Source organism: Macrobrachium nipponense, chromosome 19 (assembly GCF_015104395.2).
Source record: "Macrobrachium nipponense isolate FS-2020 chromosome 19, ASM1510439v2, whole genome shotgun sequence".
NCBI lineage: Eukaryota > Metazoa > Arthropoda > Malacostraca > Decapoda > Palaemonidae > Macrobrachium > Macrobrachium nipponense.
This window is the reverse complement of record NC_061088.1, coordinates 31,906,472-31,924,349: the sequence shown is the minus strand read 5'-3', so window position 1 is coordinate 31,924,349 and position 17,878 is coordinate 31,906,472. Positions and strand designations below refer to the sequence as shown.

The 17,878-nt window shown below is 42.2% G+C and overlaps 2 protein-coding genes and 1 non-coding gene across 3 annotated transcripts in view; all 3 read right to left on the bottom strand.

The window, feature by feature from the left end:
* LOC135215652 (annexin A4-like) overlaps positions 1-17,878 on the bottom strand; it is a 250,951-nt gene that overhangs the window by 152,107 nt on the left and 80,966 nt on the right. The gene's annotated exons all lie outside the window — the stretch shown is intronic.
* On the bottom strand, positions 940-1,145 carry LOC135219385 (small nucleolar RNA U3). The gene has a single exon (XR_010315430.1). It is a non-coding gene; the product is annotated as a small nucleolar RNA U3 (small nucleolar RNA).
* On the bottom strand, positions 14,883-15,728 carry LOC135211279 (uncharacterized). The gene has a single exon (XM_064244600.1). The coding sequence runs from the start codon at positions 15,726-15,728 to the stop codon at positions 14,883-14,885; it is 846 nt and encodes a 281-aa protein (XP_064100670.1).

Genomic DNA, 17,878 nt, shown 5'->3' with positions numbered 1-17,878 from the left:
GCACATAAATAGCAATCTTCTAATTTATGAAACATCTGTTCACTTTATTTTTATGAGGAAGTTTCCGTTCTTCATTATTCTGTCTCGAGACCGTTTTTCAGCCAAGAATATTAGGGTGGTAATCATACATACAAAGCTGATAATATCTTTATGATGAGCCAAGTTATAAGGAAAAACAACTAAGGATTATTTTTTACATAAAAGTGTCTGCTGCAAGTGCATGATTCTATGGTAATTCCTCATTTCTTGTAGTTGACTGAAACAAATTTGTAGCTACTACTTTTATTTAACATTACAAATATATTAAAAAGACGTATCAGTGCTAGGCTACATGTTATAATAAATGAATATGTAGAGAAAGGTAAGGCTCCTTCGATTAAGGGATTACCACCCTAATAGTCTTGGCTGGAAAATTGTCTCAAGAATGAAAGATGAAAAACGAATACTTCCCCATAAAAATGAACTGGAGAACAGGTGTTTTATCAGTCGAGTGATATGCATAAGTTACATTACAGTCCTGGAGGGGAGGGAGGGAAAGAGGGGACAACACAGCACACTCCACCCGGCTCCCCCCACCGCGTCTGGCTGTTCCATTCGCCACCCTGAAAAGGCAGCTTACATTCAACAATAACAATTATATCCTATTTCAAATATTACCAGTGGAATTCCCATACAGTAAATTATTAAAACATTTTTCAGTTGCAAATGTACACCCAGATATCCTTTTATTTACCTAAAACTTACACACAGCGCAACTATTTAAAGCCCAGGATGCAGTGTTACCATGCACAAACACCACAGGTGGGTGGACAGATGGAAAAAAACAGAGTATAGTTTTATAACCTAATAAGCGATACAGGGATTGATCATAGAAGATTTTTATCCCATGAAGGGAAATTGAAAAGAAAATCATAGGATCCAATAGTGGATTGGAACTCAACCACTCAGCCTGTGACGTCCTCCTCCACTCAAGGGCGAGCCCATGAGGGAACGGTCTTCAATGCTCAGGAGTAACTCAATACTCAAGAGCCGCTTCCCGCTCAGAGGACAACACTCAACCTCGTCATCGTGGTTGAATTCATTCCGAGTTTTGGACTTAAACTCGTCAATTACACTATAGAATTGATCCTATGTAGTATGATCATACCATCAGCCTCCCAGCTTCGACACCTCATCACACCGGATGCTGACTCTCACCATTATCACAGATAATTATGTTACTATGTATCAACGGATTTCATGTTTATGTATATTCACTGTTTCTTTATATTGTTGACATATTTTCTCTTAAAATTATCAAATACAAAAATTTCAAAATGAAGTCAAAGGGCAGGAAAAGCCTTCTGCTCAGAAATTTTGTCATGAATACGTACTTGGGTTAACAACGGATGATTTCACTACCAATCGACCTGCCCTTGGCTCAAGTTAAAACTACGACTTTTACCCTACCCACAATTATAATGATTTGCATTTACGTATATATTACTAAATTGCTGGTTTTTATAACGTACTGCTGTAATAATTCAGTATCTTTAAATTTTTGAATGATTCCACAGTTGGCTAAACACTAAAATACGTCAATGGTAGCATAACGAGAATCTTATGCTTATGTCAGAAGTATTAAGGCCGAAGGTGGAGTCTGAATTACAACAGAATGCAGTACCACATGTATTTGATGTCGAATGCCAACTCGTGCTACACAGTATCAGAGAGTTAACTGAACAGTATTCGAGTGCTGACTAGACATAGGTCAACGTAAGAGTCATATCACATTCACATAAACATGTGAGATGTCAATGGTAAAGAGAGCACCAAATATTTCTTGGACTGATTTGGTCAAGTTGTCCAAATAGGTTTTGAATATAGATTACAAAGAAACGGCAAAAATAACTTTTTTACATTAATTTTCTACAACTACCGAACAGGCAAAAAACGACACCAATGTTGATGAATCCAGGTAAAAAGGTCACAGGAAAATTCACAGAAAAAAAGTCACAATCTGTCATAGATAGTTACCCCAACTGCAAAGGGTCGTTCTTGGACTGATTTTGGTCAAGTTGTACAAATAGGTTTCAGAGTCCAACACCTTTTGAGAAGCTGATTTCATGTGACATTTTCAAAACCAAATCTCTCTCTCTCTCTCTCTCTCTCAACAAATGAAGAGGCACAAAGCAACACCATTGTTTACACACGTGAACACCTGTCGGGAAGTCAACGATACAAACTGAATTCGGTCACAGATGAAGAGGGAGAATTGTACTTCCGAGAATCTAGAGTGATGGCTATTTCAGATAACGCATCCTTCAGATCTAACAAAAGCATGAGGTTGACCTCTGATACAAGCCAATAAAGAAAACTTGTTTATAACTTGAATAGTCTCTTGTACGAATCTGTTCTTCAACAGGTTTCCCTTCAAGGATCACATAACCTCCCCTCACTGGCACATTACCCAGTAGCACGACAACTACAGGTTTGGGTAATAGAATCCCCTCCATTGGTTAATGATTATTCCCTCAGCTGTTCTGTTTCACGGATTTATCATTCCCAGTCACATAAAAAAACCATGAGACAACTGACCTTTTCAAAGTCAATATGGATCCTAAACTATACAGAACGTGAATGAAAAACTAAAGACGACCATCATCTGCAACCAACCAGGACGTCCCTCTGGACCCTATTCTGGCGCTCTTTCATATCATCAACGCCCAGAGGTGTGAAACAAAACACAAAGCTCCTTCCTGGAAAATACAGGCGACCTTCAGAGGGACAGTTCTGAGCCAGTATGGTTCACAATATGGGGATATTTCCATTATGCATGGTTTAACAATGCAGTGCTAGATTAGCTTGCACTGCTCAGTTAAAAGCAAAAACAAATCTACTAAGACTAAGTCCAATACCAACACCAGCACCCTTGCCAATGATAGTCCGAGAGCCATGGATAGAAACAACAGAATAAGCTGTGAAAATAGCAAGTTTGATGGAAATCTCCCATTTAAAATCTATGACGGTAAAGCCATGAAAATTGGTGGACTGGAAAACTGAACTGGTTTTCATCTAATCAAGATATTAAGTCAACCACTCTTAGTTGAGATTGTCTATGCTCGAGTGTATGTACGTAAGTGCATAACTGTAACCAAGTGCGTAGTTGCACGAGCTCAAATCGTTCTGTTCAACACTAGAGGGGAAACTAATGTAGCTCCCCTTATATTCATACGTAATTACCTATTTCTCCCTGAAGTAGGGAACCAGTAGGGTTGAGTGTAAGAACCAGTTCTAGAAGGAACAATTACGGAGGGAATACAACTATAAGATGCTTTCACTATGTATCCACCTACTGTTAAGAATATATACTAAAAAACCTGTGGGGGCCAGCTGATGAGCTGATTCGATACAGTTTTGAATACGCCTTTCCATGATATTCTGAAGTCCTGTACCCGTTATAAGTGATACTGTTTGTATTTGCAACAACACAACAACCGCCAAAGACGTTAGCAGTTGGCGAGGCTTGTATAGTTCAAAAGTGTGCCATGCATCTCAATATCCCTTCTTGATTTGCCCTTGTGTCTAAGGAGCCAGAATAGCCAATCAGCTTCTGGCATAACGATAACACATGAAGGGGTTATTTGAAACAGAGGCCACACCAGCAGTCAAATCAGTTCGTCAAAAAGTCGGGTTAGTGTTTCATCCTCTCTCTGAAACTTGACTAGCTCATCCTTATTCAAAAGGTTAGTGCCTAATTCATCACCGTAACTATTACTTGATTCCAAGACATCGACTACGTTACTCTCGACAGCTACACCTTCTGCTTGGCTATCACTGTCAACACCGATAGAGTTAGGTCTCTCAGCCACACTCACGCCAAGATCAACCTCACCACCTCTATCACACTCGTTTGAATCCACGAACTCACTCTCGTTCGAATCCACGAACTCACACTCGTTCGAATCCACGAACAAATTATGACCGTAGTCTATGTCTTATCTAAACCTGACCTAATTACTACCATTTCAGGCACTGGAATCTCACTCACAACAGGATTCACATTCTTGGATAAAGCTAAGTCATTACCGACAATAATGTCAACGCCATCAATGGGCAAACTGTCAACAACTGCGAGTTTCACTTCTCCTGACACTACCTGACTTTCTAAGTTTAACTTCAACAAAGTACAAAGGACAAAGAACACAAGTGTTAGGAAATCCACCTAACATGACTTTTTCTTCCCTATTGATTTCTGCCCTGTTTGGCACACTCTCTCCCCTAATCAGTGAGACAGCAGCTCCTGCGTCTCGAAGCAAGACTACTACTCTCGAATCTACTCCTCCAAGAGAGGAAACTACACCTCCTGACAGAAATTCACCAAAAATTTTCCTAGTTTCTTTCATCACATCATTCCTACTTGACGAAAGGTTAACTAGCGATACTGGTTTCTTACCTACCTTCCTTTCTACTGCTCAATTTCTCGCTAAATGCCCTTCCCCATTACATCGGAAACTAGTTAATTCTGAACCACTAAAACCCACTTTATTCTTACAAACCTTAAACGTATGACCAGGTTTTCAGCGTGCATAACAGGAATAGTCACTTTTACTCGCATTGCTATTACTAGAACTGAAACCTTTACTGCTTTGTACTCTACCAGACGAAGGATAATTTCGCTACTTACTGACACTTATAATAAATTATGAGTTAGACTATATTCGTCTGCTAGCATAGTTGCTCTTGCAAAAGATACTTCTCGCCTATTTTCTATATAAAGCTTAATCTCAGGGCATACGTTATCTTTGAAGTTTTCTAACAACACTAAGTTCTTCAAACCATCAAAATCCTCAACTTTAGCGGAAGTTAACCAATAAAAAAACAGCCTTTCTAACTTCTTACCGTATTCTACATACGTAATATTCTCATCCTTTCTCAAACTTCTAAATTTCTTACAGTACACCTCGGGTACTAACCAGTACGCCCTAAGAACAGTTTCCTTCACAATATCATAATCATCACATTCCTCCTTAGACATGCAACTATACACAGTAAGCGCCCTACCATTCAAAACTGACTAAATATAAGAGTCCACATTTCTTCAGGAGAACCTACTCTTTCCATTAACTTCTCAAAAACACATGAAATATTTTGTTAAATATTCCTCATCAAACTTTGGTACTAATTTCAGCACTGCACTCATACCTAAACCATCAGCTCCACTTTCGTTTTCGCCTGTCTGGCTGCAAAGAGTACTTTGCCATAACCGAGTGATTTCCAACTCATGCATTCATTCTTTCTCTCTTTCTTCCTGCTCATGCATACGTTCTTTCTCTCTTTCTTCCTGCTGCATTACCAACATTTATCTCTTTTGCTGCATTTTCATTGCTTCTCTCTTGCTACATTTTCATTGCTTATCTCTCTTGCTGCATTTCATTGCTTCTCTCTCTTGCTGCATTTTCATTGCTTCTCTCTCTGGCTGCATTTTCATTGCTTCTCTCTCTTGCTGCATTTTCATTGCTTCTCTCTCAGCCACTCTTTCATCTCTCTCATACTTTTTCTTTCTTTTCAACATACTCACGGAGATCATTCCCCTCTACACCTAGAAGCTTACCAGACTCAATAAACTCTTTTACCATCCCACTCATTCTGGTTCTTTCTATATTCTCCGTTTCAATCTGCTCTTAATCTTAAAACTAAGCGTGCTGTGATTTAAAAAAAAAAAAAAAAATTTTTCCGCTTCGGCGCTCACTCGCAATCACCGCCGGTGTACGGGAGACAATTTTAAAATACCGCTTCGGCGTTTAAGGGTTAAGTGGTGGTACACATTGTGTTTAGGTGAGAACCCTGGCACTTGGCAGAGCTCTGGTTTGAACACCTCTGGAAACTCTTATAGGAGGGAGGTATACTTGTGGGGGGAGATGTAGCAGATGGCAGGTGCCTTGGGACCTGCGGAGAGTGGGCGTGATATGCAGGTCTCGGTGTCCAGAAGGCGTCGGCAGGCTACGACTACCAGAAACCTGTGGTGGGCCAAAAGGTTCGCCCATAGGAGAAGAATTCTAACATCAGCGATGACGAAGGGACAGGTGTAGGTCTGACACAGGAATGTGATGGTCTGGGACTTGATGCCGTAGGAGCATATGTGGGTCCTGTTGGCAGACATGAGGGCAACTGGGGCATCAGGGGCGTGGCTGCGGTCCTCTGCTGATGGCGGAACACCGACTGCATAGCCCCAGTGTCGACCACCATCCTGTGGTCACAGATCGCATCTTTAACATAGAATCCTATGGGGCGGGACTTGGCTACTGCCACTGGCAGGGAAGGCAGTGTTGGGCACCGCCCTCTTTGTCTCTTGGTGGTGTGCAGGAGTGGAAGAGGTCACACTTTTCAGTCTTCTGCTGGGTGCTCCTGCTGCGGGAGGTTAGTTGAGGGTGGGGCAGTGAGCTTCACGGACCAGGTGGCGACGAACAGCTTATGCGCCCTCTCCACCAAGACCTCCATCTCCATCTCTTCGGTTTCCGAAATCTGGCCCCTCACCTCTGGGGGCAGCTGGCGGAGGAAAAGTTCTTTGGGAAGGCTAAATTCGTTCCGACATCCCTGTGGGTCCCTCTCCGGCAGTAGCATCAGGCCCTGGAGCTTGCCCCAGACGTCCCTTGGGTCTGTGTCAACCAGGTCGAAGTTGTGGGTGGTTCTCTCAGGGGTGGGGAAGGAGAAAACCTAGACCAACTTCTCATTCAGGTTGTCGTAAGGCAGCCCTCCGGGTTGGGTATCCATCCATGGCGCGAGACGGTCAAAAACCTCCTCCAGGAGAGCTGCTGCGATCAAGTCGGCCTTGATCCTCTCCTCTTGTGATGCCATGGAGTCTGAGAACTGGATCTCAGTTCACTGGAGCCAGGATACTACATTCTGCCGGGAGAAGGGAGGCAGTTGTATGGAGTGGGGGGCGGTGGGGTGAGGCAGCGGGCATGTGGCTGCAGCTTGCTAGGGCACAGTGTGAGGCGTCAGGGGTGCGCCCGAGTTCTCTTTGTTTGTCATCTCACAAACACCAAAACGCATGAGCACCATATTTATTCTACTAATGGTGTTTACCTATGGTCGACTGAGTTATTAATGGCTGACCAAAGCGTGAGGGGAATGCCAAAACACTCCTGTAGAAGATGTCCCATTTTAAGTCCACTAATGGCATTTGGTCGACCGTGGGTAGGAGCGCCAGAGAACCAAGACTGAGGCACTGTTTTGAGTCGGTTAATGGTTTTCAGGAGGGAGTGGCCAAAACTGCTGCCTATCCTAATCCAGAGGTCATCAGTTGTGAGGATCGAACAGAAACATTGAGAGAACTGTACAGGTTTATTAATCAGAAACAGATATACATAAGGAGGCTGTGAAGACGGAAACGCAGTGTCCAACACGCGCACATACAAAAGGGGATGGAGTCCCGCTGCGATTGTGCTTTCTCGCACATACAAATGGAAGGATGGACATTTTGGCAGAAATGCCATCCTTACAGAAGCATCCTGAAACCAAACTTCAAGCCCACCCCAATCTGAAAGGGGAATTTATCTTTTCCCCGATAGACCAACATTCTGCTGAGCTGCTCAAGAACGATCCCTCCCCCATTCTGCTGGATCCTGCTGACAAGATTATGATGAAGATGATTTGCAAAGTCCCCAAGTACACCACCATTGACCGTATCTTGCAGGTGCCGAACATCGTGACCGCGAAGAGATGTACTGTGAAGAAGGAAAAGGACAAGACAGACGAAACCTCGAAGGTAGAAGCAACCTTCAAGGGCGACATAACAGCCTTTATAGACCTTGGGATCCTCGGAAGATACTGTATAGAAGCCTTTATTCTCAAACTTCTGAGTTGTTTTAAGTGCGAGAGGTTTGTACATCTCAAGAGGGACTGTACGGCCCATCATGTCCGCAGGATTTATAGCCAACGTCACGAGACTGAAGTATGCCTTTAAGTGTGTCTAGTTTGCCTGGTGTCACTTATGATAATGGTCTTTTTTCTATTATATTGGGCACATGTCTTGCAGTTGGCTTTCTTTTGCAGGTTATGAGTGTCGGCATTTGTTAATTATTTTTTCCTTTAAACATATGATTGTTCTCTTTTCAATGTTTCAAAATCCAAATTTTTGGGATTATTTTTTCATATAGCTATTCAGTAATTTTGATAATATTCTGTAGCTAGGGATTATACCCTCTTACGCAGATGGTTATTAGATACTACTGATTTCTGTGATACTTAAGATATATAACTTAATTTCCTGCATTCCTTGACATTATGTTATGATTATGTGGATCCTAATATTCAGAATACTGAGGAAAACTTGCTGCATATAATGGAGCACCACCAGTTTTTCCAACTCATTGATACTCCAATTCACTAAGATGTACGATAGTTAAGCCCCGTACACACTATGCATCATGATGCTCGCAGTGTTAGATGGATGCGTTGAAAAACGAATTTTTCAACACTAAGCCGCATCACCAACGTGTTGATGGGTCAGAGCCATTTCATTACTCAGCTCAGTGTTGCATCATCATTCAGAGGGGGGAGGATGTCGCTCACCACCACCCACCAAACTCCTTGAGTGAACAAGGACTAACAATACATTTTATTGAATTACTGAAGGAACAACCATCTGTTTGGAACATCAAATAAAAGCCTTGCAAAATGAGAAACATCAGGAGTGCAAGCTTGGAAACTATAAAGTCAGAGTTATGAGTTTTGTAAACTGTACATTGCGGTATGAAGACATTACTAAAAAGCTGCACACCCTGAAGACACAATTCTATAGGGAAATGTCTGCAATCAAAGCATCACAGAAGTCTGGAGCTGCCACGGAAGATTTCTACACTCCGAAATTATGGTGTTTTGATGAGCTGCGTTTCATGTAATAAAAAAAAATGTGTGTACTTTGTACCTATATTTGAACCTTACTTTCGAATAATCCTCCCTAAGGACATTATAGATGGCCTCACAGGTTTCGGGGATGATTAGACCGAGGCTCTGTTTTGAAATCCTGGTTGAATATTGGAGGCTTGCATACAATCCTACAGCTGCAAGAACAAGCTCCTGGTGATATGCTGTCTCGAAAGCTGTTGTCCTGCTTACAAATATATGGTTCAATTTTTTTCTAACAATTTATAAAATGCAAGGATTGGCATTCTTGTGTAATTTTCAAAGTCTGCTGGGTTTTCGACTTGTAGGTCCAAAAATATTTCATTGAAGCTTCCCTTCAGATGTCGCCGAGAAAGCCTTTGCTTACACCACAAGGTTCTACATTTATTCCTCAAAAATTTCTTTTTTTGCAGCACACAGAGCAACTACACCCAACAGTAGAGTCTCCTGGCAAAGTACATCATCGGCGGACATCCTGCCGTTGAAAGCTGAACTGCGAGAACAAGTGAGCCGTGTTGCAGTATAGTTTGGCCGCTATTAATTTTTCAACACCACTACTGCATCACGTAGATGATACATGATGGCATAGTGTGTACCATGCTTTACTGTTAACCATATTTGTGTTTTTGGTTTCCAACAATAGTTTGCTTATACCTTGTAATAATACATGTTTATTGCTAGTTCTGATAACCTAAATTCCTTATAAAATTTGTTTTGCTGTTTCTAAAACTGATAATTTTTCGTTTTTCTATCATCGATTTATAACACTAACAATCGAAGTTTTTTTCGCTTTCTTTCTTCGAGTAATGAAAAATGGTACTTGAACCCCCTAGAGTTATGCGCTTTTTTTCCCCCGTTTTTCGACGACGATAACATTTTAATTTCCTTACTGGCTATCTCTAACTCGCCAGGACTCGCTAATATCGATCTTTTTCTCCTACTGATGGGTAACTTAGTGATTAATGGGGTTTGTAACCTTGCCTGTTCACCTTTCCTTTCCCTTTTGCAAATCATATCATTTCACTTGCATATTCCATTGATATCACATTAAAGACTCACCACATACCCTTAAAATCACCTTCCCACCTGCAAAATATTCATATGACCTACTAGCTGCTCTATGAGCAAGAGCCCGTGCTAGCATAAGGCAAGTTTAATCTCAAACAACAGCAACAGGTTTTTGTTGGCGGGCAGGCTAACTCATGGTCTCATATTATATGCCATATGATTGGCTGAATCGAGCAGAAAATTTTCCATTACTTCAATGGCCCATAACTTGTTGTTGTTGTTGTTGTATTAAGCCAACACTTCTTGTTGGCACGGGCCTTTCCTTTGTTCGGCCCGTAGGTGATCTGAAAAGATTCTTTAGGTACATGGTTAGTTTTTTTGAAATTGGAAATATCTTTAGTTGTAGAGATAGGAGTGGACAGGGGAAGGATGATGGTGTCAGTAAGAGAGGGCCATCATGTCATATTATAGAAGAAGTTTGAATGAGTGTAAGGCTTTCGAAAATCGGAGAAGCGGTGCAGGTGGGGTTGTCCAACCCTTTACTCCCTTGGGTCCCTGCGGGAGGATTTTAGTTGTAGGTAAAGTTTTTTAAAAGAATGATAGTGGATGATGTGGATAGAGCCTTACAATGAGGGGATGTGATGAGGGTGATTGATTTTATTAGCTTGATTACCTTGGTGGAGGTAGGTTGTAGAGCACCTGGGCATGCTCTTCTAAGTTTTCAATGATTGTCTTTGTGACTGTGGCAGCTGCATGCTCAGCATCTTGTGCAGGTATTGCATTTTGTGCTGCACCTCTTAGCTGTGCTGTTTCTCTGCATTCCAGCAGGTAGTGAAGGAGTGGTTGCTGTGTTTCTTCTTGACAGTGTTCACATGGTCTGACACTGTTTTCCACAATTTCCCAGCAGGTTTTATATCCTAGCCTGAGTCTGTGGATGATCACAGCAAGTTTTCTTGGTGTGTGCCTGTCTATGGGAGGAGGCACTAGACCAGTCGATTTCTTATACCATCTGGCAGACGGTGAGTTCTTTTCTACCCACTCACGATGGTCTTTATATCAATTTTTCTTTGCAGAGTGGTTTTCATTGCATTTTTGACTTGTTGCAGTGCAGGTTGTATATGTACTTGCACTCTGTCAATGTGTTTTGTACTTTTGGCTAGCTCATCAGCCCTCTCATTGCCTGGAATTCCTATGTGACTGGGTATCCAGTTTAAGGTGACAGGTCTTCCTCTTTTCGCTGTGCTGGTGTAGCAGTGTTTTAATTCCAGCCAGCAGTGCCTTATTTTCTTTAATTTTCTGTTGTTGCAGGGCTTGCATTGAGGACTTTGAGTCTGTGTGGATGATTACAGGCCCTACTTCATTCTCCAGTGAGTACAGCAGTGCCTGTCTTATTGCTGTTAACTCTGTCTGCATAGTGGAGGCGTGGTTGGAGGTCCTCCAGCAGGCTGTGAAGTTTCTTGAATATACTGCAGCTCCTGTAGTTTGATTCTCAGGATCTACAGTGCCATCAGTGTAGTATGTTTGTGCCCCTATGGTCTCAGTGTTTCTGATTGCTTCATAGGCTGCCGCTCTTAGCTCTTATCCTGTGCAGTCCTCTTTTGCTCTTGGCAGGCTTGTGTATTTGTATATTGTAGTGTCCTTCTTCCAGGGTGGTAGTTGTTGTGTGCCCTGTGTTGTGTCTGGACCTAGTTGCAGCAGTGTTTCTGCCATGCCTAGACTTTGATGTTGTCACTTTGGTCCTTACCATAGGAACTCGAAGTTTGAATCTGTGGGTGTTTGGCAAGTTCCTCTCTTGCTCTTTTCTTAGAGATGGAGTCTCTTTCTGAGAGGAACATCTTGGCCATTGTGCTTACATTTCGCTGTGCAATCCTATCCTCTAGCTTTGGCAGGTTAGTTTCAAGCCTGAGGTTGCACAGTCTTGTCCATGTAGGTGCTCCTAGCATGAGTCTCATAGCATTGTTTTGAATGACCTCCAGTGATTCTTTCTGAGCCTCTGTCAGCCTTATCAGAGTGGGGGCAGCATAGTCCACCAATGTTCTGGTGCAGGCTAGGTAGTACTTCCTTTGTATGTGTTCATTTGCTCCTTCCTTCAGGGATGACATGTATCTCATGGCAGCAAGTCTTGCATTTGCTCTTTCTCTCAAGTACTTGATTTCTTCCTTGAAAGTTAGCTGCTGATCTATGACAACTCCTAGGTACATGTAGCTGTCTACCCATTCTATGGGCTCAGCTCCTATTGTTAGTGGTTGCAGCGGTCTGTGGGCTTTTATTGTCATGGCCTTTGTTTTATTTATGTTTATTTTTAGGCCTAGCTCATTTGATTTATTGTTGATGTCATTGAGTGCCCTTTGCATTCTGGGTACTCTAACAGCTCCTCTTGCTACTACACACACATCATCGGCATAGATGAAGATTTCTACGCCTTCTGGAAGCTGCAGGGAGGCTATATTCTCCATTAGTATATTGAATAAAAATGGACTCAGAATTCCTCCCTGAGGGGTGCCGTTTTCCAAGTCGTGGAATGTAGACATCACTCCTTGGAATTTTACTCTGGCCTGCCTTCTCAGCACGTAGTTTTTTGTCCAGGCTAGTAAGTGTCCTTGGACTCCCTTCCTTACTACTGATTGTAGTATTGCTGCTGGACTGGCTAGTTCAAAAGCCTTTTCAAAATCTATGAAGACTACTGTAGCCTTCTTCTGATTTATATAGCTGAGAACATCTGTTATGCACTCTGTAGTTCCGACTCCTTCCTGATATGCATATAGCTGCTTGTGCAGTGGACCAATCTTGTACTTCATTCTATTTAGTACCATTTTTTCTCCAGTTTTCTCAATGCATGACACCAATGCGATTGGTCTTGGGTTCTCTGGATCTTTAGGTTTGGGGATTGGCTGCGTGTCTTGCTGCCGCCAGGTTTGTGGTCTTGTGTGCTCGATGTGTGTTTTGTTCAGGATTCTCAGAAAGGCTGTTTCTCCTGCAGGACCCATTTTGCTGATCATGGTGTATGTTATCCTGTCTGCTCCTGGTGCTGTGTCTCTGCCAACTTTAAAAACTGCTTTCAGTTCCTCTACTGTGTAAGGGATGTCAGTATCGTCTGGTCTGTGGCAGGCCGCATCGATCTCCTCCCATCGAATCGGTGCTAGTTGATCCTGAATTCTTCTTGTTTCAGGGGAGAGGTTACCTGAGCTAGTCCTATTGGCGAAGGATGTTGCCAGTCTTTCCGCTTCTTCTAGTGGGTGAGGGTGAGTTGCTACGGTGTTCTCTTCTTTCCGGCTACTCTGTTCAGCCACTTCCATAGCTCCGAGAGAGATGTGTACTGTGATAGTTTTGTACACCATTCCATCCACTTTTCGATTCTTATCTCTTGCAGCTGCTGTTGAACATCATTTTTGACTGCTTGTAGTAGTTCCCTGTTTTCTGTTGTCCTTCTTTTCCTATAAATTTTTGTTACCCTGTTCAGTAGGGTTTTCAGTCTTCTTACTTCTGGGCAGTAGTACCAGGAGTCTTTGTAGGTGTGGTCTCTTCTTCCTACTCTCATGGGCATTGCCCTGTTTGCAGCATTGTGTATAGCCTCAACTAGATCTTTTTCTAGCTGTTCTATGTCTTCTGGAGGTGTGTATTGTGCTGCCCACTCTTCGAGGGCTAGACGAAACACAACCCAATCTGCTAGGTCTTGGTTCCATGTCGGAGGGGGTGGCGGTATTGGCGGTAGTTGCTGCATCTCCAGTTCTGTTACTGTGGCAAAGTGGTCGCTCACTAATGTCGTGTGTACTTGCCACCTTGTTAGGTGTCTGATTGTTGTTGTGGCAAATGTCAAATCTAATCTGCCTCCTCTTATGTGTGTAGGTTGCCCTGAGTTGAGTAGTGAGACTCCTTCAAACTCATCTAGAGAGAAGGCTATGTGCTCTCCAGGTTGGTTTGTGGCCGATGGGGATGATAGCAGAGGGTGATGCGCGTTGAAGTCCCCACATATAATTGTTGGTGATTCTGCTGCATGTGCGAAGAGCTGTGTGAGCTGCGTTCTCCCTGGTTCTTCTCTATGTATTTTTCTATATATGTTGTATATATCTATCCTCTGGTTTAGCAGTGTGATTCTCACGGCTAGGGTTTCCACATTGTTGCCACAGGGGATTGGGTTGTGTGTTCTTGCTGTTGGGATTGAATTCTTGACGAGAATTGCCAATCCTCTGTCTGTGCCTACGCATGGGGTTGTGTAGACATTATATCCAGTTATTCTGAATTTTGTCCCAGTTGTTAGCATGGTTTCTTGCAGTAGAATGATGTCCACATTTTCTGTTTTGCAGACTGCAATTAGTGTAGCTGCCTTTGTCCTTATTCCACCAGCGTTCCAATTGATGATTTTCAGCATGATTGGTACGTTGAGGAGAACTGTCTGGGGTCCCTTGGTGCGAATGTTATTCCAGTTTCCTCTGTCATGCCTTCAGTGGTTGATGGTGATGATGAGGGTGAGTTGGATGAGTTGAGGGTGTGGTTTATTTGGTCAGAGGATGTGGAAGGTGAGGGGTTGAGGGCGGATGTGGAAGGTAGAGGTGAGGGGGTTTGAGAAGTGGGTTTTGGTGCAGCTTGGGTCGCTGCCTCCTGCATAGTGGTAGAGGGGGAGGGGGACTTGGAAGCTCCTTTGATGAAGCTCTTAAGAAGTACATCTATGCACTCTTGGATAGTTTCTGCATTGATGTCTCCCTTTATGATGCGTTTGGAGAAGTCTGTCAATCTGTCCCTGAGATCGACTGTTTTGATGTATATAGACCTTGGCAATGGCTTAGGTGCCTGTGGATTTGTTTGCTGGGGGGAGGGTCTTCTTGATGCAGACCTGGAGCTGTTTCGTTTCCTGCTGGGTCTTGCTTCCCTCCTGGATTCCTCCAGCTCTTCCCTGGTATAGAACCTTCTTCTGGGCTGAGGTTTTGGTGCTGCCCTTCCTCTTGACAAGCTCCTCTCTCTTCTGGTTTCTTTGGGCAGAGCGGCCTTTACTCTTGCCGCAGTCTCTCCGGGCATCCCCAGGCCATGGCGATGTGTGCCTTGCCGCAGTTGGGGCACTTCAGTGTTGTGGTCTCCCCTGCTTTCCTTTTGGCAATGCAGTCTTCAGTTGGATGTTTCCTGCTGCATATTGCACAGGTCTCTTGCTTTGCCTGACATTGGCTCTTATGGTGCCCAAATTTCTGGCACTTGAAGCACCTTAGGGGTTCCGGGTAGTAAGTTTTCACCCCATATCTCCCGAACACTCCCAGATCAACTCTTTCTGGGATGGTCCCTACGAAGGTGACTAGTACAGCCTTGGTAAGTATACCTTGTTTATTCTTCATTCTAATCGCAGCTGTCACATTGGCTGCGCTCGTTAGGTGGCTTTCAGGCATTTCAAGTGGGTAGCCAACCACTACTGCTTTCTTAATTCTCTCTTCTTCTTTCAGTTCCTTGATGTTGATTGCTGTCGTGTTCCGCAGGGTGATGATCGTTTTCGTATCTCTGGATGAGATGGTCCACTGACCCTGCTTATTGGGCTTGGCCTGAAATTGCAGGTTTTTGAACCTGGTCTGGAAGGCTGCTATGGCTCTGAATCCTTCAGCTGAATTGTTTGCAGTGACCCTGAAGTGGGTCATTTTTTCCCTGATTTGGTTTCCATTAGCGTTCTTTTCCGGAGCATTTTCCTTAAAGCTGGTTTTCTTCTCCTGCTTTCTTGTTCTTTTTGAGGTAACGGTGGTCCACTCCTGGTCGTCGTCGTCCTCCTTCGTCCTCTTTTTCCTTAGGTCTTCAGTCGCTTCCATCTTGGTGGTCACTTCTTGTTCTTGAATTCGTTGAGGTTCCATGTCCGTCATCGTTAGGGTGCTTCCAAGTCAAAAGAGGAGGGTTGAAGGATAGGCAGTGTGCCTGGTTAGGTTGTCCAACCCTTTAAGCCCTAGGGCACCAGACAAAGTGAAAGTTAGAGTGGAAAAATGAAATTAAAGAACCTGAAACTGTAACTGTAATCAATTATTGTTATTATTATTATTATTACTTTCTGACTCTTTTTACTTTATTGTTATTATTATTATTATTATTACTGTAACAATTTCTATATATCTAGATTAATATATTATATATAGATATATATTCTATATATATATAATCTACATAATATATATATATAGACTATAAATTATTATAAATTACTTGTGCTTTACTTTACTCTACTTGACTTTCTTTTACTTTACTCTACTTTACTTAATCTGACTAGTGGCAACTTTAGACTGGCTCAGCTCAGCGGCCCAGTGGAGTGGGCGGGCAGTGATGCCAGATCAGCCGAATTTCGGCTAGATCTAGCCATTTTTCATTCAATCTAGCCGTGGAAATTTATATCTAGCCGTTAGCAGAAAATATTGTATACAACAGAATGATTAATTTAATGCTTAGTGAGCAAAATCATTAGCCTATAACAACAGTTGAATAGTTTGGAGCCGCCTCCATTAAGAAAAAGGTAAACAACTTTGATAAGCTTTTGCTGCACATAGTAGTTCAGCTGTTTATAACTTAATTACATACTTCTAAGTCGGTATGAGGGGTTATGGGGACGGGGACAGTTTTTTCTTGCTGCATTACTGTATTGCTCTTTCGTTTCATCCGTTCGTTTCTAGAACTCCTCCGTGAAAACATTAAACAATAAGACAACATAATCAAGATGCCAAAAAACGCATTTATTCGCAAAAGTTTAGAAAAGAGCGGCTAAAAGAAGAAATGTGTAAAGATTGGATATTGGAAATTCCTAACGATACCGCAAATGCTCAATGCAAATACTGTAGAATAATCATTCGAGCAAAATTCTATGATATAAAGAATCATGCTAAAAAAAAAAAAAAAAAAAAAAAAAAACACTTGCAGTGCAACAAACCATTTTCATCTTCACAGCAGCAGAAGTTGAACTTTGAAAAAATCGAACAAAATTTTGATGTTGCTCGTGCTGAAGCTAAACTATCTTTATTCATAGCAGAGCACTGTTCAATCAACACTTGTGATCACCTTAACGTTGTGAAATCGTGCTTTCCTGAAGACAAAACCGCAGCACGAATGGCAATGCACAGGACGAAATGTACTGCCGTGCTCACAATTGTAATAATGCCTCACTTTGTTACAAAATTGAAAGATGATTTGAATGGTCGGAAATTCACTTTATTGTTAGATGAATCTACGGACATTGCAGTTAACAAATACCTTGGCATTGCAATTAGATATTTTAGCGTTTCCGACAACAGAATTGTTTCTACTTTTCTGCATCTAGCACCGCTTACTGACTGTAATGCTGACAGTATTGTAGATGCTCTAAAACTTACATTACAATTATATGATCTTGATTTACATGATCTTATCGGCATTGGAACTGACAACGCCAGTGTTATGGTGGGAATAAATAATGGGGTTTTTCAGAAATTGAAAAAAGAACTTCCTTCCTTGGTGTTTATAAGATGTGTTTGCCATTCCATGCTACTGGCAGTGTCGCATGCAAGTGCTGATACTTTACCAAGAAATCTCGAATATCTCATAAGTGAAACCTACAATTGGTTCTCAAGATCGTCGTGTAGACAGCAGGCATATGTTAACCTCTTTAAAGCTATCAATGATGGTCATGAGCCACTCAAGATCATTCAATCTTGTCACACACGATGGTTATCTATTGCTTCTGCAGTGAAAAGAACTTGGGAACTGAAAACTCATTTTGATATTGTTCGATTCACAGAGAAATGCTATCCATTAGAAATGCTTAAAGATATGTATTATGACGATAGTAATCTAGTGTGTATGCGGTTTTTAAATTCAGTTTTAAGTGAAGTTCAAAGGGTAAACAAAATTTTTGAATCTGACAACTGTGATCCGACAAGACTACTCCAAGATTTGATGCTTCTAATATAAGCATTGATTCGAAGACTTGTGCTTCCTTTTCAGAGAATTGATCCTTTTACTTGTAACTTGGAATAATACAAAGCTCCTAAGGGCC